Genomic DNA, 23,398 nt, shown 5'->3' with positions numbered 1-23,398 from the left:
GAGGGGTTTATCTGGTTTTCCATTCTGTTTAGATTTTATTTTGTGTACGTTGTTTTCTTGACAGAATAAAAAAAAAAAAAAAAAAAAAAATCTGTTCTTATCCGTTTAATATCTGATATGTCCTCTATGAGGACAACATATTAAGCCGATTTTAGGCAGCGGGAGTTGAAAAAGGGGCTAGCTCCGTTCACTCCAAGCATTGCCCCGGTACTGCAGTGCCGCCGGGAATGGTGCACGCTTCGCTTTCTTTCTCTTGTAAAAAAATAATAAAGTAACGCAGTGGCTCAGCAGCTGAGGAGCACCGAGCCTTGCCTCAGGCGGTGTTGTTCCTTGCAGCTTCAGCTTGAAGAAAAAGAAGAGGCGACGTGACCAAAGTGTAATACGGCCCTGGTGGTGCGACCGGCTGACCGTCGTGAAGGGGGAGGAGCAAATTTCTGTCCTGCGCCTGAGGCCTATGGAGCTAGAACAGTCTCATAATTCACAAATGCACAGGACAAGTTTTACAAATGCACAGACCGATTTGCAAATACACACACAGTTTCACACGTGCACAGGACAAGTTTTACAAATGCACAGACCGATTTGCAAATACACACAGTTTCACACGTGCACAGGACAATTCACACGTGCGTAGGACAAGATATACAAATGTATTTTTGATGCACACACAAATATAACCTGATTTACAAATGTTTTTTGTCTGTGAGTTGCGCTGGATTTGTGTGTGAGTTTTGAGACTCCCTTGACGTGACTAGATCCACAAATAGGTTTTTTTTTAACACATTTGTGAATTATGAGACTGTTCTAGCTCCATAGAGGCCGGCCAGGCCCTCGATAATAGGATAATAGCGCCGGAGGTTCCAGCCACCAGTGCCGGAGGTTCCAGCCAGCGGCGGAGGCGGAAGTTCCAGCCACCAGCGGCAGCAGTTCCAGCCACCAGCGCCGGAGGTTCCAGCCACCAGCGCCGGAGGTTCCAGCCACCAGCGCCCGGGGTTCCAGCCACCAGCGGCGGGAGTTCCAGCCACCAGTGCCCGGGGTTCCAGCCACCATCGCCCGGGGTTCCAGCCACCAGCGCCCGGGGTTCCAGCTACCAGCGGCAGCGGCGGCTCCAACCAGCGGCTGCAGTTCCAGCCAGCAGCGGCGGAGGTTCCAGCCAGCGGCGGCTCAAACCGGCAGCTCTACTGCGGCACGTCAACTACAACCGGCCCGGCAGGAGGCAGCCACCCAGCACCAGGGCCAAGAAGCAGGTCAGGGTCCGGGCTCAGGTTATTTCAGCAACTGGAAGACAATGGGGCCCAAAAAGGCTGAGACTAAACACGAGGAGGAGCAAGTCTCGCTGGAGCAGGTAAATGATCTGCTTTCTAAGCAGAACATTTTTTTCACAGTTCTGCTCCAACAGCAACAAGACAATTTTCAATGCTTTGTGAAAATGATTATGGACTCGACTAACTTGAGAATGGACTCATTAACTAGAGAAGTGCACGACATTAAAACTAGCCTGCAGTTTACCCAGAAGGAGGTAGACGAAATTAAAGGCAGCAATGCAAATCTAGCTGATCACAGCAAAGCCCTCCAAGCTGACATAATGAAAATTCTAGTACTCTCAGATAAATTAGAGTACCTAGAAGGGCAATCAAGAAGAAACAACCTGGTAATAGATGGCATCGTAGAGACATCAGGAGAAACTTGGACGGAGTCGGAGGAGAAAGTGAAGAAGATCTTCTCAGAGAAGTTGCAGTTACACAGAGACATTGAGATTGAGAGAGCACATCGCACTGGGAAACCATCGATGGGTGAACGACCCAGACCCATAGTGGTAAAACTTTTAAGATACAAAGACAGATCTGCAGTACTTCAGAAAGCAAAAAACCTCAAGGGGACTAAAATCTTCATTAATGAGTGTCACAGGGGTGGTTCAAGTCCCCAATTAAATACTTTCGAGGGTGAGCAGCGCTTAGTAACCCACAACAAAAAGCACCTGGGTGCAGCAACAAACATTTATTGTGCAAAACGGTTATAAAATCAGGGGTGGGGGAGTCACTAAAAATAGAACTGTTTCTAAAATGGCCAATCCATAAAAGGTTAAAAAAGGTTAAAGATGAACAGTCTTAGTCTTTCTGGGCTCACTGTCCTCCAGTGCCCTCTCAGTGCCCCCTCCCTGTTGGCCCACGCCAACAGGGATCCCCGGTCCGAGTCCGCCGGGGGCTCCCCAACCACCTGGGCCCCCATGGGCCTCTGTACGTCAGTCCATCCACTCTTGTTCATCAACTCTCGTCCCTCATGGGCCTCTGTCCGTCCGTTCAATCTCCCAGCTTGAATGTCTGCCTTGAATATATAAGGGGAAGGAAACCCTCCCCTCGTTCACCATTGGTCTGGGGGGGCCAGCCTGCAGTGGTTTATTGGCCACTGCAGCTGTCTGTCAGGATTCAGTTGATTGTGTTCAGCTGTGTCTAATCAACTCAAACAAAAAGGTAATTGCATGCCAACTCAAAAACAGAAGAATTTACATTTCAAACAATAACTAGACAAAGCAACAAAACATGCATGCAAATAAAATGTTACACTAAAATTCCAAAACAATAAAACGATTAAACACAGCCTGACACTCAGCATGACATCCCCCCACAGTTTACCGTTGGCAGTCCCTGTCAACAATCCCCATGTCCACCAACAGCAGCCTCCAGCGGTTCCTTATCCCAGCAGCTGCAGCCAGTTCTCCGCAGCGTCCAGCAGCCCCACCAGTAGCCTCCAATGGTCTCGTGCTGCAGCCAGCTCTCCGCAGCGTCCAGCAGCCCCACCAGTAGCCTCCGGTGGTCTCGTGCTGCAGCCAGCTCTCCGCAGCGTCCAGCAGCCCCACCAGTAGCCTCCGGTGGTCTCGTGCCGCAGCCAGCTCTCAGTAGCATCCATCAGCCCCACCAGTAGCCTCTGGTGGTCTCGTGCCACAGCCAGCTCTCAGCAGCATCCAAAAGCCCCACCAGTAGCCTCCGATGGTCTCGTGCTGCAGCTAGCTCTCAGCAGCATCCATCAGCCCCACCAGTAGCCTCCGGTGGTCTCGTGCTGCAGCCAGCTCTCAGCAGCATCCATCAGCCCCACCAGTAGCCTCCGATGGTCTCGTGCTGCAGCCAGCTCTCAGCAGCATCCATCAGCCCCACCAGTAGCCTCCGATGGTCTCGTGCTGCAGCCAGCTCTCAGCAGCATCCATCAGCCCCACCAGTAGCCTCCGGTGGTCTCTCTTGCTGCATATGGGCAAAGGTCGCATCACTGTTACGACGGTCAAAACATCCTCAGGGCTTGGGGTAGAGGGCCTTCTTTAAGGCCCAACAAAAACGGGCACCAGGATAAATTATCATTTTAAAACTTTGTGGGTACCCAGCACTGCTCACGAACTCGGATCCTGCCAACAACGCCAAATGTCACAGGGGTGGGTCAAGTCCCCAATTAAATACTTTCGAGGGTGAGCAGCGCTTAGTAACCCACAACAAAAAGCACCTGGGTGCAGCAACAAACATTTATTGTGCAAAACGGTTATAAAATCAGGGGTGGGGGAGTCACTAAAAATAGAACTGTTTCTAAAATGGCCAATCCATAAAAGGTTAAAAAAGGTTAAAGATGAACAGTCTTAGTCTTTCTGGGCTCACTGTCCTCCAGTGCCCTCTCAGTGCCCCCTCCCTGTTGGCCCACGCCAACAGGGATCCCCGGTCCGAGTCCGCCGGGGGCTCCCCAACCACCTGGGCCCCCATGGGCCTCTGTACGTCAGTCCATCCACTCTTGTTCATCAACTCTCGTCCCTCATGGGCCTCTGTCCGTCCGTTCAATCTCCCAGCTTGAATGTCTGCCTTGAATATATAAGGGGAAGGAAACCCTCCCCTCGTTCACCATTGGTCTGGGGGGGCCAGCCTGCAGTGGTTTATTGGCCACTGCAGCTGTCTGTCAGGATTCAGTTGATTGTGTTCAGCTGTGTCTAATCAACTCAAACAAAAAGGTAATTGCATGCCAACTCAAAAACAGAAGAATTTACATTTCAAACAATAACTAGACAAAGCAACAAAACATGCATGCAAATAAAATGTTACACTAAAATTCCAAAACAATAAAACGATTAAACACAGCCTGACACTCAGCATGACATGAGGACTACACAGACTCAGTTAGGCAAAAAAGGAAATAACTTATGCCGAAGTTAAGAGCGGCAAGAGAGAGAGGGGACATTGCGTTCCTCAGACATGATAAATTGATAATCCACCCTCGCAGCAGCACTCCAAAGCCGGATATGGATACTTAATGTAGGACTGATCAAAGCTTCATGCGTAGCTCTCTACCTCACAGCCTATGGCTGAAACTTCCACAAAAACTATTAAATTACCAAAAAAAGGATTGAAATTTGCCCATTTGAACATCTGTAGTTTGAGAAACAAGGTTAATGAACTAGGTCTCATCTTACAAGAGAACAACATTCATATAATGGCTGTTACAGAAACACATTTAGATAGCACAATAAATGATTCAGAAGTTAAAATAGATGTTTATAATTTATTTAGACTAGATAGGGACAGGTTTGGCGGTGGTACTGCTTTCTTTCTTAAAGAGAATATTCCAGTTAAAATAAGGAAAGATCTGGGAATGAATGATCTAGAAGCCTTATGGCTTCAAATTCACATACCGCATCACAGTATGTAACAATATATGCAACATGCTTCAGAATGTAACAGATAAAAATCAAGAAGTTTTCTTTGCTGGGGATATGAATATTAACTGGTTCTCAAATAACTGCAGTTTGAAAAATAAGTTGAGTGATGTAGCCGCTGTGTGTAACTTATCACAGATCATAAATGTACCAACAAGAATCAAAATTAATAGTGATGGAACCTCGTCATCAACCTGTATTGATCATTTCTTTACAAATACTCCAGATAAGTGTTCAGAACCAGTGTCTGTACCTGTGGGGTTTAGCGACCACAACATTATAGCTTTAACAATAAAAACAAGAGTTCCAAAATCCGGACCTAAGGTCACATTTAGAAGAATGTATAAAAAATTCTCTGAGAAGGATTTTATTGAAGATCTAGAAAATGTGAATTGGAAAATTGTTCTGGACTGTTCACATGCAGAGGCTGCACTACTCACTTTAATGAGGTTATTTTCTGCTGTCTGTGACAAACATGCTCCAATCAAGAAGTTGTCTGTTAGATCAGCTAAAGCCCCCTGGATTGACAATGACTTGAGATGCTGGATGAAACAGAGAGATTTACTGAAAAAATCTGCAATTGCATCGAGTAATGTAGACGAGTGGCAAGCTTACCGATCACTTAGAAACAAAATCACTAAAATGAACAGACACAAGAAAAAACAATACTATCTATCTAAGTTTGTAGAGTGCAAGAATGACAGTAAAAAATGATGGAGAACACTTAAAGAAGCTATAGGTAAGGATAAAGGTAATAAAACATCTGGATTCATTGAACTAGACGGTGCATATATAACTACCGGTAAACCATTTGATATAGCAAATTATTTTAATAATTATTTTAACAACAAAGTAAATATAATAAGAAAACATATGGTGCCAAGGTGTGGTAAGCTGTCTGAGTCCATTATTAAAAAAGAAATTATGTTGAATAAAGAGTGCATCTTTCAATTCAAAATGATCAACAGGGCAGAGCTTGAAAAACTGATTCTAACAATTAAAAGTGACAAACCCTCTGGTATTGACAACTTAGACGGAAGACTACTACAGCTGGGAGTTGGAAGTGTAATTGAGCCTATATATCATATATTTAGTTTATGTTTTCATGAATGTGTTTTTCCTCGGTTATGGAAGATAGCAAAGGTAACTCCATTACTTAAAAACAGCAGAGAGCCGTTTTCAGGACCCAACAGCAGGCCAATCAGCATTCTACCTGTCTTGGGCAAACTTTTAGAAGGAATAATATATAAGCAGATTCAGCAGTATTTTGAAGAAAACAGCATCAACTCTGATCTTCAACATGCTTATAAAACAGGATTTTCCACTTGTACAGCTCTAACATCTCTTACTGATGACTGGTTGAAGAGAATTGACGAGAAATTAGTAGTAGGAGCTGTACTGTTAGACTTTAGTGCAGCTTTCGACATTATAGATCATGAGTTATTACTTATGAAATTATTAGCTTATAGGTTTAAAGATTCGGCTGTTGATTTTATGAAAAGTTACTTGTCAAACAGAAAACAATGCGTAATGTTTAATGGTTCTCTTTCAAACACTAACACTGGAAAGTGGTATTCCACAAGGGAGTTGCCTCGGACCTCTACTCTATTCCATCTTTGTTAACGACATTCCATATGTACTTAAAAATGCGAATATGGCGATCTACGCGGATGATACCACGATGTATGTCTCCGCAGATAATATTGAATCTGTCAACAAGTCGCTACAACAAGAGTTGATGCTGGTTTCTAACTGGGTAGAAGAGAACAAACTAAAACTAAATGTCATGAAAACTAAATGTATTGTTATTGGTTCTAAACATGCCCTGAGGTCTGATCCTAAGTTGTGTATTTCTGTGCAAGGTGTTGCCATTGAGCAGGTCAAAAAAGCCAAACTGTTGGGAGTGACTGTCGATGAAACATTATCTTGGTCTAATCATATTAATAATATTGTGTCTAAAATGAGTAGAAACATCTCTAATATTAGAAGAAACTCCTATCTGCTGAATGAAACAACTATCAAATTATTAATTCAATCTTTAGTCTTGTCTCATCTTGACTACTGCTCAACAGTTTGGTCCTGTGCTTCAAAACAAGCACTTGTAAAACTCCAGCTCACTCAGAACAGGGCGGCACGCTTTGCTCTCTGCTGCTCTATCCGAAGCAATGTTGAGAGCATGCATGCTGAGCTGTCTTGGATGATGGTGGAGGATCGACTAGCATGCAGCCTGATTATGTTTTTAAAGAATATCTGTATATTACGCAAACCTGGCTTCTTGTTTATGCAACTTCTACCAACAAATAATAGACACAGCTATGATACCAGAATGGCCCTAGGTAATCACTTTTCTCTGCCTATGCCCAGAACCAATGCTTTGAAAAAAACAGTAATTTATAGAGCAGTCACACACTGGAACCATCTCCCCCCATGTATAGTTGCAATAAACAAGATGTCAGGTTTTAAAAGAACACTGAAGCAGGCTGTAGTTCAGAAGGAAGTTATGATCTCTCCGAGGTATATATTGTGATTATTGTGCAAATTGTATGTATATTATAAATTTAATAGTAAATATATTCTAAACCTCTGTAGGCTATGAGTGTATATATAGTTTAGAAGTATGAGTATATTATAATGTATGAGCATATTATGATATGTAATATATATTTATACTTCTATAAATAGAGGGATGAGTATATTATAAAATCGGTGTAAACTATCTTGTTTATAAGCAGAACAGATGTGGTGATAGTAGCAAATAATGCTACTTAGGATGTGGATGGTTGGTTTTATTTATTATTATTTTTATTTATTTTATTTTTGGTTCAATTTATTATTTCAGGAATTGTAGATTTTTCACCCTTTTTGAGTTGGATTATTGTCATCTTTATTGTCATGTTATTATTATATTATTATTATTATATTATCATATTTTATATTATCTTTTGTATGTCTATGTGTGGACCCCAGGAAGAATAGTCTTCCCATGGCGAAGACTAATGGGGATCCATTCTAAATAAACAAATAAACAAATGTCAGGCCGAAGAGGCGTGGCCCCGGGGATCCGTAGAGCTCACCAGGAGTACAGTGACGCGGCTCACGTGCCTAGGCTGCCGCTCCCGTGCTCTTTTCCGTACTTGCTCGTGTTTCTCTTCATAACGCACAAGTCTTTCGCCTTTTACTAAAGACTTCCGTGGAGAGTAACGTCAATGAGTTGACCATATTTTTGGGGGCTCGGTCTAACGGCCGAGCTTTTTTGAGACTGTGCAAAAGAAAAAGCTGTGACCAAGAGGTCAGTCTGAGTTTGCCCACTGAAATCTCAGGTCAAGCTGATGTTGCTGTCTGTGTCTTGTTCTTCAGTTCTTTCCTTTCCTTTTTGTTATTTCATTTCCACTTCAACCATTTCCTCAGGTGAGCCTGCTACAGGTGTGTGTCAGAGGGCGGAGCTGCAAAGGGAGCCGGCCATCTAGGCGTTTGGGACAAAGGCAACCGACACAAGTGCACGCCGTGCCAGGAACGTGCTGCGGTCAAGCAACACTTTGGAGTTATCGCTTCTCGGCCTTTTGGCTAAGACTGCGATCGCCTCCTGCTGTTAGTGGGAATCTGCCTCTTGTGGCATTGGTTTCTACTATCATTGGGGAGACTATTCCTTTGTTCCTTATGTGAAGTGCTTCAACTGAGTGTAGTTGTTAGATCTTCACAGCCAAGAAACCATTGTCGTGGTGTAAGGTAAGTGTTTGTTCCTTCACTTATTGTATATTTTATTGTCTCTTTGTTTTAGTATTACGGTTTTAGGGCTTTTATTTTTTTTTTAAGGTTTTTGTTCTTTTGCGCCTTTTCACAGGTGGTGCCTCCACCATGTCAGCTAGCCATGCCGGCATGCGGAGGCGCCACAGTGTCCGATTCAACTTTAAGGTTATGGATGGAAAGCTCCTGGAGATGTCGAGGTTAGACTTCTCCAGGGGACTTGTCCAGAAAGCCTTAGGTTTTAGCCCTGAACAGTTAAATTGCATTTTGACCCTACCCTTTAACAAAGGCTTAGTTTTCATAAGTTTTCGTACTGCCGTGCTACTAAAAGAATTTTGGACACGCTTTGAAAATGTGAAACCCCAGTTTGATGCATTTGAAGTTGAGAAACTGACTGACAATACCCTGAAAACGGTTATTATCCGAATGTTCAATGAAACTGTCAATGCAGATGACATTTGTTTATGGCTGGGGAGATATTGCACTGTTAAAGGCCAGGCTATTAAAGTGAGAGATGAGGATGGCATTTGGAACTGTGCCTGGAGGGTCCCCATCCAACAATGGCAAGACCCCCAGGGCTTTCAAGGCCTGAAACATCTGCCATCAGTGATAGTTCTGGGTAACAACAGGGGCTATATTTATTACCAGGGTCAGCCCAAGCTTTGCCGCAAGTGTGGCGAGCATGGGCATCTTGCAGAAGCGTGTAAGCAGGTAGTATGTGGGAAATGCAGAGAAATTGGGCACACCTTCGAGGAGTGCACCAATGGCAGAAAGTGCAATCTTTGTGGGAAGACAAACCACCTCTTCAGAGATTGCCCAAAATCTTTTGCCAACAAACTGAAGGCTGCGAAGGGAAAGGACACAGAAAAGGACAAACAAAATGAACGAGAGGAACCGGTAAGAGAGCTAATTGAAGAAGCTGGGCAGGAAAATTCAAATCTCCCGCCAAATCCTGTGATTGGAGGAGAGGGATCAGGTGAGGTGGGAGCAGGGGAGGGGCCTGCAACACCCACACCAATGGAGAGTTCAGAGGAAGATGAGGTGATGCAGGCAGAGGGCGGAGCTAGTTCAGAATGTGGAGAAGTCCAACGACAGGATGATAGTGATGATGCCTCCCTCCCCAGGGCCCAGCAGGCCAAGAGGCCTGCATCAGAATTGTCCTCTAATTCGCCAATTGTTTCAGAGAAGAGGGGAAAAGCTGGGATATCCTCAGACAATTCTATTGTGGAGGAACCCAGAGTTTTCCCCCCCCAATTCCCCAAATGAGGTCTCTTTTTTAACATTAGCTCTGCAATCAACCCCTAGGGACACAAAACTTAACTGTACCTTACAGCGGAGGCCAACGCCCAGAGTCCGAGCGGGGAATCGAGCTCGACCCCTTCACTTCTCACCCATAGAAGTGAAAGCGGAGCTCAATTCACATGACATTGGATAACGATTCCTCATTTTATCTTATTTAATGTTTTAAATCACCCTATTAGCCTTTTTAAACTTTCATATCTGTTTTTTCTCCTTTTAACCATACTCATGACACTCACCTTCTCAACTATTAATGTTAGAAGTGTGAAGTCGAGAGTTAGAGCCCAGAATGTCTTGTCCTTTTTTAATGCTTTTCAGTCGGATGTGTTTTTATTACAGGAATGTGGCCTACCGTTTTTAAAGCAATACAAGCAGTGGGAGGAGATGTGGCCACAAACATCAATATGGAGTGGATCCAATCAGAATAAGAATGATGGAGTGGCCATTTTAATTAAAAACCCTAATGTTCTGGTGAAGGGCAGCACTGTGGTGAGAGACGGTCGGGCAATTTTAGCACAACTGACTTTTATGGGACAAGATTTTAAACCCCTTAAATATTTATGGTTTTATCGAAAGAAATGACCGGTATGACATTTTAGAGCAGTGTTTCCCAACCCTGGTCCTCGAGGCACCCCTATCCTGCATGTTTTAGATGTTTCCCTGCACCAACATACCTGATTCTAATTAATGGTCCTAATTAGCTTGTCACCAAGGTCTGCACAACTCTGTTGATGACACACGTACTTTTATCACGGTGTGCTGAAGCAGGGAAACATCTAATGGCCCTTTCGCACTAGCACCGCCTTCGCCCGGCGCGGCGCAGCTCGTCGCAGCTCCACCCGTTTTGTCCCCGTTTGTTTTTCCACAGCCAGGTGAGAAGTGAGGGGGTTGGGGTGAAGCGGCTGTGACGTACTGATTGCGCAACACCTTTGTTCGTGTTGGCGCACATGAGAAATTAGCTGGAGCCGCGAGCGGCTGAGAAAAAAACAGCCCGTCTAGATCCCTTTTTTAATTCTCTCGTCAGCCCCCAGGTTTATGAACATCTGCACCTCAGAGTTGGATCACCAAACAGACATTTGCGCTTTATAATAAAATCGCTGCGAGCCGCCAGTCGCCTTCGCGCTGACTCCCGCTTCCTGATTCAAACGTCTGCCGGCCCCCCGACCAATCAGAGGCGTAGAGGGTGGTGACGGCCCCCCCCCCCCCCAATCAGTGGCGCGGAGGGTGGTGACGTCAGAAATAGTCCCGGCTCAGCCCGGATAGAACCTCGCCAGAATGGTTACAGAAAAAGTATCGGCTTGGAGCGGCTCTACCCGTCTCAGCCCCTAGTGCAAAAGCGCAAGACAGGGCCGTGGTGGGTAGAACCGAGCTGAGGCGGGACTAGTGCGAAAGGGCCATAAAACATGCAGGGTAGGGGTGCCTCGAGGACCAGGGTTGGGAAACACTGTTTTAGAGGACTTGCAGTCCCACATGTTGGGTAGAACACCTTTAGTGGTGGGAGGAGATTTTAATTGCATTTTAAGTAGGAGAGACAGAAAAGGCGCAGTGGAAGATTTTAAAGTGGATAAAACATCGGTTTTATTACAGGGCATATGCAAGGATTTTAAATTTCAGGACTGTTTTAAAACCATGCATCCCAGAGGAGGGCTTCACTTGGTTCAGTAATGATGGCACCAGAGCCTCTCGCATTGATATATATATATATATATATATATATATATATATATATATTTACACGGGATTGCCCACCGACCGATGCTAGATTGACCAGTTTTCTTTTCTGATCACTTGATGCTATCCTGCACCCTACCACACTTCCTGATCCTGATTGCTGGGCAATATCTTGTCTGTCCAGTTTGTCAAGTCTGTCTTGGTGAATATGGCACACAGCAGTGCCAGTGAGCCTTTTTTGAGTCATGGTTGATCGCAACCATGTTTTCAATTTGCGTAACCTCAGGAAGAGGTCTGTGGAAGCTCAACTGCTCCCTTTTAGAACAAGAAGATTTGGTTAGTCAGTATAGGGAGCAGTACCGCGAGTGGCAGACCCTTCAAGACTTTTACGATACACGTGCACACTGGTGGGAAATGGTGAAGGGACGGACCCAGACTTTTTTTAGACAGGCAGGAAAGGAAAAAAAGAACAAGGAAAATAGACGCATGATGGGACTGCAGAAACGATTACAGCGTTATTTTAAACTGAACCAACATGGCATTTTTACTGAGGAGATTAAACAAATAAAAGCAGAGATGTCCGTTTTAGCAGAAATTGAAAGTAAGGGCATCATTTTAAGGAGTAAGGAACGGGAAATTGAGGAAGGGGAAAAGTGCACAAGGTACTTTTTTAGGAAAATTATAAATAAGGGGGGGACTATTTTAAAACTAAAGAGGGAAAATGGATGCACAAGTGGAAACACAGAAGAAATAAAAGAAGTCGTTGAAAACTTTTACACACACCTCTACCAAGAAAAAATTATCCACATAGACACCATGACGGAAGTTTTAAATTCCATTCAAAACAGGGTAAAGGAGAATCTGCTTTTAACTGAAGACTTTAGTTTCTTAGAGTTAAATAAATGTCTGGCGAGTTTTAAGAGAGGGAAGTCCCCAGGACAGGATGGACTTCCTCTAGAATTTTACTCGACTTTTTGGGACATTTTAGCACCTGATTTACTTGCTGTTTTTATGGAATTTGAGCAACTTGACCGACTTCCTGACAGTTTTAGAGTAGGGATAGTGACTCTTCTTCACAAAAATAAGGATAAAACTGACTTGAAGATTTGGAGACCTATCACACTTTTAAATCTTGACTGTAAACTTTTTAGTAAACTTTTAGCCTCACGTCTGTCTTTGTTTTTAGAAGATGTGATTCACCCGGATCAAGCCTGTGCCATCCCGGGGAGGAAGATAATCGATTGGCCGGACGTAGTAGGGAAAGTGAGACAGACTAGGATACTGGGGACTTAGAGGACTGACCATTGAGGGAAAGGTTTTAATCATCAAGGCAGTGATTATATCTTTGTTTTTACTTGTCAGCTCTGTTTTTATCCCACCCAGGAGAGTACTTTTAGATCTGGAACGAGCCATCTTTTATTTTCTGTGGGGCTCCAAGTGGGAGAGACTGAGGAGAGATATAATTATGAAACCCAAAGAGAAAGGAGGAAAAGGAGTGCCTGGCTCTATCTGTTTTTGGGAAGCATATATGCAACAATGCATGTTGCGTCTGCTGCTGGTCCATCCGGAAACCCCAAGACGACAGCGATGATACGTTTCTGGATGGGCTCTTATCTGAGAAGACTAAAAGTCTTACCCACAGATCTGAAAGTACCCGTAGTTCACCTTTCTGTAGGCATCATTTAGACTATAATCCTTAAGTAAGTTTTGGACTTCTGAACAATCTTTCCCTTTGTCAAGATCAACATTCATGTCACCTGCCCAAATTATCACTCTGTCATGAATATTAGGTCCATTTCTTTGTACAAGTCTTATCTAGCTTTTGGTTCTGTATTAGCATACGTATTTATGAGTCCATATTTTATCTCATTCCAGTCTATGTCCACCGCCAAAACCCTGCCATGCAACAGAGAAAAACTGCTTGTAATTGTGAGGTTTCTATTCCCGCATAAGATATCCACCCCAGAGGTGTAGAGGCCCCCGACACTCCATCTTGAATCTCCTTTCAGCCACTCTTTTGAAAACCTTGAGACATCATTTGTATCTTTTAGGTGAACTTCTTGTAAAAAGCAGACAGTGAAGCGCACCGAAGCGAAGTAAGCAAAAACTGCTGCTCTTATTCTGAAGCTCCCTGGCATTTGTAGTAATAATGTCCCATTTGCAGCTATCTGTTTCATATAGGGCTCTCTTACTTTATGAAAGGAAAAGGCTCGGGATAATAAAACAACTCGCGTGATCAAAACACTTACATCTATCATCGGCTGTGGTCACCTGAGACTCTGTCGGCCCACGTTCCCATTCTTTGGAATCTGCCAAAAACCCTCCTCTGGTGTCCGCGTACCACCAAAGCCCGGTGGCTGATGTCAGTCTCTGAGAGGGTATGGGAGCGAAAGGGGGAGAGAGGGGAAAAAAGTTGGGCAAGAGGGGCAGGGTAGGGTCTGTCCTTGCTGTTGCCCTCTGGGACGTCCTGGATGAGGGAAACAGCCAGTACACCACCGGAGTGAAAAACCGTGCTGGCACTGGAAGGCTGGGAATCGTTTTCGGCTGACTCCTCGTCAGCAAAATCGCTCTCTTGTTGCTGGGAGCTGGGGCTGGAGTCAGGTGGCAGCGGTACCGATGTTGGGCCTGGAGACACAGTATTGGTGGTGACTTTCCTCTTCTTGGACTTTTTCTTTTTTCCACGATTTTCCGGTTGCTGCTCACCTTTACCTCTTCCATCTTTCTCAGCTGCCACAGTTCCCTCCATGTTTATCCGGTCCTCACGTCCCTCCACTGCTTGTAGTTCCTCTTTTTCCGCCCGCTCGTTTTGAATCTCCTGTATCACCAGCTCGATGTTTCTCAGCTTGGGATCTGCCTCCATGTTGCCTTTTGTGGCCCCAGCGTATGAAGGTTTAGGGCAGTCTTTAGCTAGGTTTCCAGGTGAGTCACACAAATGACAGCACTTTTCTTTCTGGCAGTCTTTTGTGTAGTGACCCAACTCCCCACAGTTCCGACATCTGGAGTTTGTACAGGTCTCTGCAGCATGACCTGCGGTATTGCATCTCCGACAGAATTTCGGCTGTCCTGCATACATAAGGAAACCCCGGTTTCCGCCGATGGTGAAGGCAGCTGGGGGGTGGGCAAAGCTGTCGTATCCGTTAATGTCTTCTTTTAACTGGACCCGGAACTGTCTCTTTCCAGTCCAAATTCCCAAGGGAATTTGATCTCTCTTACGCCAGGTAGGACTGTAACATGCCTACCAAGGAAATACCGTATTGTGTCTTCGCTCACCCAAGGGTTGAACATATGGACTGTCACAATCCGAAAGTTGTTTCTAGACAATGATGAAACATGGAAGGCCATCAACGTTGGGCTACCTTGTTGTGGAGCTAACTCACATGCTTCCTCCATTCGTGTACTTGTGTTAAAAGTCACGTCATAGTATCCGTCTCTGGAGTTTTGCTGCAGACAGAAGATATCTTCTGGTTTTAGCTTCAAAGCATCGAACAGAACATTTCTTCAAAAGGTAACTGCTCAGCACGATGTCTTTGCTTTTTACTTGGAATCGCAGAGCATTCTTCAGCTCAGCTGACTGGATAGTGGCCGATGCCGCCATCACCAACTTGGGATCAGGACGTTGCAGTCGTCTGCTCTTAGCTACCTGGGCTTAGAGGCAGGTACTTATTGCGTCCCATACACCGCACGACAACAGTAAGTACATAGCATCTGTTAACTGAAAAGAAACAATACTACACTTGATCTTAGCCAAAAGGCCGAGAAGCGATAACTCCAAAGTGTTGCTTGACCGCAGCACCTTCCTGGCACGGCGTGCACTTGTGTCGGTTGCCTTTGTCCCAAACGCCTAGATGGCTGGCTCCACCCTCTGACACGCACCTGTAGCAGGCTCACCTGGGGCCTTATGTACTAAGAGTGCGTGGATTTCAACGTGAATCCGTGCATGGAATTAACAAGAACGCAAAAATCCAGATGTACAAAGCTGTGCGTTCGCCCAAATCCACGCAGGTTTCTCTGTACATCCCAATCAGCGTGGATTTGAGCGCACATGCGGGAGCACAACACTCCGAAGATAATTATCCATTAAAAACCGCTCATCCTAACAAGAAATGTGCAAAAACAGGTAAAACAAATTAAAAAAAAAAATCGGCTCTTAGCTGGAATAAATAATTCATTTTGGGGCATTTCTTCCGATTTCAGCTGGTGTCGGACTCCAGTCCTCGAGGGCCGGTGTCCCTGCAGGTTTTAAATGTTTCCCTGCTTCATTGCACCATGATGCAAGTGACTGTGTCATCAACAGAAATATCCAGACTTTGATGACAAGTTGGTGACGATGATTAATTTGAATCAGGTGTGTTAAAGCAGGGAAACATCTAAAACATGCAGGACACCGGCCCTTCTGGGATTCACTTTGACACGTACATGGTGTTCTTTGCTTTGCGTTGCGTTCCGTGAAGAGTTTTGGTTTTATTATGATCGTACGGGTTTGTGAATGTTTATGGGCAGCGTTAGTGCATCATTACACTCTGCTTTTCTTGTTTGTAATTTAAGAACCGACACCAGAATTTTTGGTGGATGAAAAACGGCTCCTCGTTCTGCTATATTGTCATGCATATTATATAGGCTACTAACGGATTAAGACCAATGTACATGTTTATTTAGTCTTACACATTGTGGATGTCCGCGATCACCTCTCTGATAAGTATAACAATGTGAACAACATGAATTTATATTTAAAACATGAAGCATCACGATCTGATTCCTCCGCTGCAGAAATAAAGACAAATTGTGCCGACGGGATTATCGAGGTGCAAACGTGGGAAATAAGGAGCAAAGTTGCTGTAACTCGAGTGCTGCATCCGCAGGAGGAGAGACCGGTCTAGATCCTGTGTCGTGCCAAAACGTGATTGCCTCCCAGAATCTGATTTCTCCCCTAAAAATGGGTCTTTTTACCTGCCAAATATTGATTGAAGGCCAAATACAGTTAATGAAAAGTTGTTTCTGCCTAAATATGACTTGATCTCATTCTTGAGTTTCATAATCTGAAAATCTGACGTTTTAGCGCTATCGTTCAATGGGCTGCTGTGCGCGCTCCCGCGGCCAGAAATCAGAAGAAATCAGATTCTGGCAGGCAATCATTTTTTGACACAACACGGGTCCATCACCGGAGAAACACTTTCTGGATCCTGCAGAACCTGCAGCCGACCCCATATCAGACTCTGAAAGTTGCCTGAACATTCAATAAAAACTTCTTTCATCATTGCTGAATCACATCAGTTCGCAACCAACCTTTCCGTGACACCTTTTTTTGTTTACAGAACTGGTTTTTGCTGCAAAATTAATTTTAATGTATTTCTCTCCAGACACAGTTATGGGATGTTTAGGATCTGGCTTTTATCTCGATGTATTCGTCCCATACGGTCGTCATGGTGACAGAGATGTCCGACCTGTAGCAGCTCCAGCTGAAAGATCATGTTGGTCTGAACCGGAGGAGCTGGTCCAGTTCAGGGCAGAGATCCAGAAGGATCCTCTTGGTACCTAAACCAGCTGATGGTCCAGTCTTAGTCCTGGACCAGCAGATCGGTTTGGTGCCTGAGGACTCGCTCCTGATCCTGCCATCAGCAGGTTCCTCTAACGGAGCCAAAGTTCCATCAGGATTTGCTGGTTCCATCGTTGAGCTCCTGCCTTTAGTTGTTTGTTCAGATCATGTGGTTGATTGTGAGATTGTTGCAGTTCCACTCTTGTGTAATTTATCTGGTGATGTCGGGACTGTCATGTCCTTCATGTGGTCGTGAACTTATTGTTGACGTTACGTTTCCTCATATTCTGCACTTCACTGCATCACCAGTGAGTGTCGCCAATGGACAGAACCTCAGAAAAGTGCGCAAACCAGCCTTGATGTGTGAGTGAAGGACCGCAACTTTCTACGTTCACGTCATTCTTTGTACATCCGACCGGGAGCATTGAAAGTGGCGAATGCAAGTTTTTTGTGCGCCGCACTCTTAGTACATAAGGCCCCTGCTCTTTTCCGTACTTGCTCGTGTTTCTCTTCATAACGCACAAGTCTTTCGCCTTTTACTAAAGACTTCCGTGGAGAGTAACGTCAATGAGTTGACCATATTTTTGGGGGCTCGGTCTAACGGCCGAGCTTTTTTGAGACTGTGCAAAAGAAAAAGCTGTGACCAAGAGGTCAGTCTGACTTTGCCCACTGAAATCTCAGGGCAAGCTGATGTTGCTGTCTGTGTCTTGTTCTTCAGTTCTTTCCTTTCCTTTTTGTTATTTCATTTCCACTTCAACCATGTCCTCAGGTGAGCCTGCTACAGGTGCGTGTCAGAGGGCGGAGCTGCAAAGGGAGCCGGCCATCTAGGCGTTTGGGACAAAGGCAACCGACACAAGTGCACGCCGTGCCAGGAAGGTGCTGCGGTCAAGCAACACTTTGGAGTTATCGCTTCTCGGCCTTTTGGCTAAGATCAAGTGTAGTATCTGTTCTTATCAGTTTAATATCTGATATGTCCTCTATATGAGGACAACGTATTAAGCCGATTTTTGGCAGCGGGAGTTGAAAAAGGGGCTAGCTCCGTTCACTCCAAGCATCGCCCCGGTACTGCAGTGCCGCCGGGAATGGTGCACGCTTCGCTTTCCTTCTCTTGTAAAAAAATAATAAAATAACGCAGTGGCTCAGCAGCAGAGGAGCACCGAGCCTTGCCTCAGGCGGTGTTGTTCCTTGCAGCTTCAGCTTGAAGAAAAAGAAGAGGCAACGTCACAAAAGTGCAATACGGCCCCGGTGGTTCCACCGACTGACCGTCGTGAAGAGGGAGGAGCAAATCTCTGTCCTGCGCCTGAGGCCGGCCAGGCCTTCGATAATAGGACGATGTCAGGCCGAAGAGGCGTGGCCCCGGGGATCCGTAGAGCTCACCAGGAGTACAGTGACGCGGCTCACGTGCCTAGGCTGCCGCTCCCGTGCTCTTTTCCGTGCTTGCTCGTGTTTCTCTTCATAACGCACAAGTCTTTCGCCTTTTACTAAAGACTTCCGTGGAGAGTAACGTCAATGAGTTGACCATATTTTTGGGGGCTCGGTCTAACGGCCGAGCTTTTTTGAGACTGTGCAAAAGAAAAAACTGTGACCAAGAGGTCAGTCTGAGTTTGCCCACTGAAATCTCAGGGCAAGCTGATGTTGCTGTCTGTGTCTTGTTCTTTCCTTTCCTTTTTGTTATTTCATTTCCACTTCAACCATTTCCTCAGGTGAGCCTGCTACAGGTGCGTGTCAGAGGGCGGAGCTGCAAAGGGAGCCGGCCATCTAGGCGTTTGGGACAAAGGCAACCGACACAAGTGCACGCCGTGCCAGGAAGGCGCTGCGGTCAAGCAACACTTTGGAGTTATCGCTTCTCGGCCTTTTGGCTAAGACTGCGATCGCCTCCTGCTGTTAGTGGGAATCCTTGCCTGTTGTGGCATTGGTTCCTTCTTTCTTTGGGGAGACTATTCTCTTTTTTTTTCCTTATGTGAAGTGCTTCAACTGAGTATAGTTGCTAGATCTTCACAGCCAGGAAATCATTGTCGTGATGTAAGGTAAGTGTTGTTCCTTCACTTATTGTATATTTTATTGTCTATTTGTTTTAGTATTACGGTTTTAGGGCTTTTATTGCTTTTTAAAGGTTTTAGTTCTTTTGAGCCTTTTCACAGGTGGTGCCTCCACCATGTCGGCTAGCCATGCCGGCATGCGGAGGCACCACAGTGTCCGATTCAACCTTAAGGTTGTGGATGGAAGGCTCCTGGAGATGTCGAGGTTAGACTTCTCCAGGAGACTTGTCCAGAAAGCCTTGGGTTTTAGCCCGGAACAGTTAAATTGCATTTTGACCCTACCCTTTAACAAAGGCTTTGACCTTAGTTTCCGTACTGCCATGCTACTAAAAGAGTTTTGGACACGCTTTGAAAATGTGAAACCCCAGTTTGATGCATTTGAAGTTGAGAAACTGACTGACAATACCTTGAAAACGGTTATTGTCAGAATGTTCAATGAAACTGTCAATGCAGATGACATTTGTTTATGGTTGGGGAGATATTGCACTGTTAAAAGCCAGGCTATCAAAGTGAGAGATGAAGATGGCATTTGGAACTGTGCCTGGAGGGTCCCCATCCAACAATGGCAAGACCCCCAGGGCTTTCAAGGCCTGAAACATCTGCCATCAGTGATAGTTCTGGGTAACAACAGGGGCTATATTCACTATCAGGGTCAGCCCAAGCTTTGCCGCAAGTGTGGCGAGCATGGGCATCTTGCAGAAGCGTGTAAGCAGGTAGTATGTGGGAAATGCAGAGAAATTGGGCACACCTTTGAGGAGTGCACCAATGGCAGAAAGTGCAATCTTTGTGGGGAGACAAACCACCTCTTCAGAGATTGCCCAAAATCTTTTGCCAACAAACTGAAAGCTGCGAAGGGAAAGGACGCAGAAAAGGACAAACAAAACGGACGAGAGGAACCGGTAATTGAGCTAATTGAAGAAGCTGGGCAGGAAAATTCAAATCTCCCGCCAAATCCTGTGATTGGAGGAGAGGGATCAGGTGAGGCGGGAGCAGGGGAGGGGCCTGCAACACTCACACCAATGGAGAGTTCCGAGGAAGATGATGTGATGCAGGCAGAGGGCGGAGCTAGTTCAGAATGTGGAGAAGTTCAACCACAGGATGATAGCGATGATGCCTCCCTCCCCGGGGCCCAGCAAACCAAGAGGCCTGCATCAGAATTGTCCTCTGATTCGCCAATTGTTTCAGAGAAGAGGGGAAAAGCTGGGATATCCTCAGACAATTCTTCTGTGGAGGAGCCCAGAGTTTTCCCCCCCAATTCCCCAAATGAGGTCTCCTTTTTAACATTAGCTCTGCAATCAACCCCTAGGGACACAAAACTTAACTGTACCTTACAGCAGAGGCCAACGCCCAGAGTCCGAGTGGGGAATCGAGCTCGACCCCTGCACTTCTCACCCATAGAAGTGAAGGAGGAGCTCAATTCACATGAAATTGGATAACGATTCCTCTTACGTTTTTTTATAATGTGTTAAATGACAGTTTTAGTCTTTTAAAACTTCATACCTGTTGCTTTTTTTTTTTTTAAAAAAACCATACTCATGACTCTCATTTTAACAATCAAGTTTAGAAATGGAAATCGAGAGTTAGAGCCCAGAGTGTTGCATATTTTATCTAACCACCGCTGTCTGACCTCGTTTGTGCAGGAGCGGAAACCAGTGTGTCCAGTGCGGCGGCTCACATTTGGTGAGTCCTCCACAGTTTGGCGCAATGTGGACCGTTCCGCCCTCCCAAACAGACTCCGGGACCTGTCATCGATGATGGCTCATGAGATCCTCCCGGTCAGGTCGTCATGCACTCCCGAGGAATGTCGGCGATCTCCATCTGCCCCCGACAAGGTTGTAGCGCACCTGAGTCGGTGAGGCACCTGTTCTGGGAGTGCAACGCTGCCGTAGACCAGTGGGCAATGGCCGGCTCCTTGTAATTCCCGTACTTACCAGCAAGGGAGGTCCTAACAGCACAGCTAGTGCTGTATGGGGTGAGCCAGAGGGTTAACCTGAAAGGAAAATACTTTGCCAAACAGTGGCTCGCCCTGACCGCCAGCAAAGACGCTATGTGGACCTCCAGGAACTTGCTGGTAAGAAAGCACAAGCAGATACCCCCGTGGCTGTACTCCAGATGGCCGCAGCAACGGTCCAACTGGCCGGTGCTGCAGGCGGTAGGCCTAGGATACAGCCACAAAGAAGCATCGCCTCTGTGCCCATTCGGACGAAGGAGCCGGAGCAACACACAGAAAGGTCAAAGCAGCAACGGCCTGGCTCTCCGGGCGAGGCTGGTGGGAAGGAGCAGCAGGGGGGGATCCCCTCTGAGCACTGTGACAGGAACCGAGAGAGCTACTGTTTGGGGCGGCGGAATGAGTCATCCTTGGTAGGGACTCACCCCGCTTCTGTACAACGAGGGAATTGGACAAATTTTATTTAATGCACTCCTTTTTACTGAACATGGACATTGAACGCAATCACTTACACTGGAACATAAGCCTTTTACACAAGGAAATGTTGATTTTATCCTTTTTACCATTTACAATTGTTTAAAAAAACAGGTTTTAAGGTCACTTATTTATTAAATTGTTGCATGTAATAGTGATATGTAAGTTGTAAAATTGTAATGTTAATATTGGAAGCTTATGTTGTGATGATCCAATGATCCAGTATCAATAAATCTTTTCGAAAGAAAAATCTGTTCTTATCAGTTTAATATTTGATATGTCCTCTATATGAGGACAACATATTAAGCCGATTTTTGGCAGCGGGAGTTGAAAAAGGAGCTAGTTCCGTTCACTCCAAGCATCGCCCCGGTACTGCAGTGCCGCCGGGAATGGTGCACGCTTCGCTTTCTTTCTCTTGTAAAAAAATAATAAAGTAACGCAGTGGCTCAGCAGCTGAGGAGCACCGAGCCTTGCCTCAGGCGGTGTTGTTCCTTGCAGCTTCAGCTTGAAGAAAAAGAAGAGGCGACGTCACAAACGTGTAATACGGCCCTGGTGGTGCCACCGAAGGGGGAGGAGCAAATCCCTGTCCTGCGCCTGAGGCCGGCCAGGCCTTCGATAATAGGACGATGTCAGGCCGAAGAGGCGTGGCCCCGGGGATCCGTAGAGCTCACCAGGAGTACAGTGACGCGGCTCACGTGCCTAGGCTGCCGCTCCCGTGCACTTTTCCGTACTTGCTCGTGTTTCTCTTCATAACGCACAAGTCTTTCGCCTTTTACTAAAGACTTCCGTGGAGAGTAACGTCAATGAGTTGACCATATTTTTGGGGGCTCAGTCTAACGGCCGAGCTTTTTTGAAACTGTGCAAAAGAAAAAGCTGTGACCAAGAGGTCAGTCTGAGTTTGCCCACTGAAATCTCAGGGCAAGCTGATGTTGCTGTCTGTGTCTTGTTCTTTCCTTTCCTTTTTGTTATTTCATTTCCACTTCAACCATTTCCTCAGGTGAGCCTGCTACAGGTGCGTGTCAGAGGGCGGAGCTGCAAAGGGAGCCGGCCATCTAGGCGTTTGGGACAAAGGCAACCGACACAAGTGCACGCCGTGCCAGGAAGGCGCTGCGGTCAAGCAACACTTTGGAGTTATCGCTTCTCGGCCTTTTGGCTAAGACTGCGATCGCCTCCTGTCGTTAGTGGGAATCCTTGCCTGTTGTGGCATTGGTTTCTACTATCATTGGGGAGACTATTTCTTTGTTCCTTATGTGAAGTGCTTCAACTGATTATAGTTGCTAGATCTTCACAGCCAGGAAATCACTGTCGTGGTGAAAGGTAAGTGTTTGTTCCATTCACTTATTGTATATTTTATTGTCTATTGTTTTAGGGCTTTTATTCTTTTTAAAGGTTTTAGTTCGTTTGAGCCTTTTCACAGGTGGTGCCTCCACCATGTCGGCTAGCCATGCCGGCATGCGGAGGCACCACAGTGTCCGATTCAACCTTAAGGTTGTGGATGGAAAGCTCCTGGAGATGTCGAGGTTAGACTTCTCCAGGAGACTTGTCCAGAAAGCCTTGGGTTTTACCCCGGAGCAGTTAAATTGCATTTTGACCCTACCCTTTAACAAAGGCTTTGACCTTAGTTTCCGTACTGCCATGCTACTAAAAGAGTTTTGGACACGCTTTGAAAATGTGAAACCCCAGTTTGATGCATTTGAAGTTGAGAAACTGACTGACAATACCTTGAAAACGGTTATTGTCAGAATGTTCAATGAAACTGTCAATGCAGATGACATTTGTTTATGGCTGGGGAGATATTGCACTGTTAAAAGCCAGGCTATCAAAGTGAGAGATGAGGATGGCATTTGGAACTGTGCCTGGAGGGTCCCCATCCAACAATGGCAAGACCCCCAGGGCTTTCAAGGCCTGAAACATCTGCCATCAGTGATAGTTCTGGGGAACAACAGGGGCTATATTTATTACCAGGGTCAGCCCAAGCTTTGCCGCAAGTGTGGCGAGCATGGGCA

At 45.7% G+C, this 23,398-nt stretch overlaps 1 protein-coding gene, 5 non-coding genes and 3 pseudogenes across 6 annotated transcripts in view; 8 read left to right on the top strand and 1 right to left on the bottom strand.

Annotated features, from left to right (window-relative positions):
• The first annotated feature begins 28 nt into the window (after positions 1 to 28).
• LOC133442680 (U2 spliceosomal RNA) lies at positions 29 to 241 on the top strand (annotated as a pseudogene).
• Positions 242 to 7,818: 7,577 nt separating this feature from the next.
• Positions 7,819 to 7,934, top strand: LOC133442707 (U5 spliceosomal RNA). Its single transcript, XR_009782633.1, has one exon. It is a non-coding gene; the product is annotated as a U5 spliceosomal RNA (small nuclear RNA).
• Positions 7,935 to 9,955: 2,021 nt separating this feature from the next.
• The window catches only part of LOC133442581 (uncharacterized), a 27,025-nt gene continuing 13,582 nt past the window's right edge, over positions 9,956 to 23,398 (top strand). The window contains 14 exon segments of the mRNA XM_061720589.1: positions 9,956 to 10,273; positions 10,275 to 10,332; positions 11,181 to 11,364; positions 11,366 to 11,420; positions 11,452 to 11,492; positions 11,494 to 11,540; positions 11,664 to 12,661; positions 19,621 to 20,238; positions 20,530 to 20,749; positions 20,752 to 21,066; positions 21,069 to 21,196; positions 21,198 to 21,239; positions 22,667 to 22,709; positions 22,810 to 22,912. Of these exon segments, the coding sequence (XP_061576573.1) occupies positions 9,956 to 10,273; positions 10,275 to 10,332; positions 11,181 to 11,364; positions 11,366 to 11,420; positions 11,452 to 11,492; positions 11,494 to 11,540; positions 11,664 to 12,661; positions 19,621 to 20,238; positions 20,530 to 20,749; positions 20,752 to 21,066; positions 21,069 to 21,196; positions 21,198 to 21,239; positions 22,667 to 22,709; positions 22,810 to 22,912 (3,170 nt within the window).
• Positions 15,040 to 15,162, bottom strand: LOC133442683 (U2 spliceosomal RNA; annotated as a pseudogene).
• LOC133442706 (U5 spliceosomal RNA) lies at positions 17,427 to 17,542 on the top strand. Its single transcript, XR_009782632.1, has one exon. It is a non-coding gene; the product is annotated as a U5 spliceosomal RNA (small nuclear RNA).
• Positions 17,837 to 18,027, top strand: LOC133442663 (U2 spliceosomal RNA). The gene has a single exon (XR_009782605.1). It is a non-coding gene; the product is annotated as a U2 spliceosomal RNA (small nuclear RNA).
• On the top strand, positions 18,369 to 18,484 carry LOC133442705 (U5 spliceosomal RNA). The gene has a single exon (XR_009782631.1). It is a non-coding gene; the product is annotated as a U5 spliceosomal RNA (small nuclear RNA).
• LOC133442679 (U2 spliceosomal RNA) lies at positions 21,617 to 21,795 on the top strand (annotated as a pseudogene).
• On the top strand, positions 22,124 to 22,239 carry LOC133442712 (U5 spliceosomal RNA). The gene has a single exon (XR_009782638.1). It is a non-coding gene; the product is annotated as a U5 spliceosomal RNA (small nuclear RNA).

The sequence above is a fragment of the Cololabis saira genome, chromosome 4 (genome assembly GCF_033807715.1).
Source record: "Cololabis saira isolate AMF1-May2022 chromosome 4, fColSai1.1, whole genome shotgun sequence".
Classification (NCBI taxonomy): domain Eukaryota; kingdom Metazoa; phylum Chordata; class Actinopteri; order Beloniformes; family Belonidae; genus Cololabis; species Cololabis saira.
Note: the sequence above shows the minus strand (reverse complement) of the source record. Positions and strands in the feature narration are given on the sequence as shown.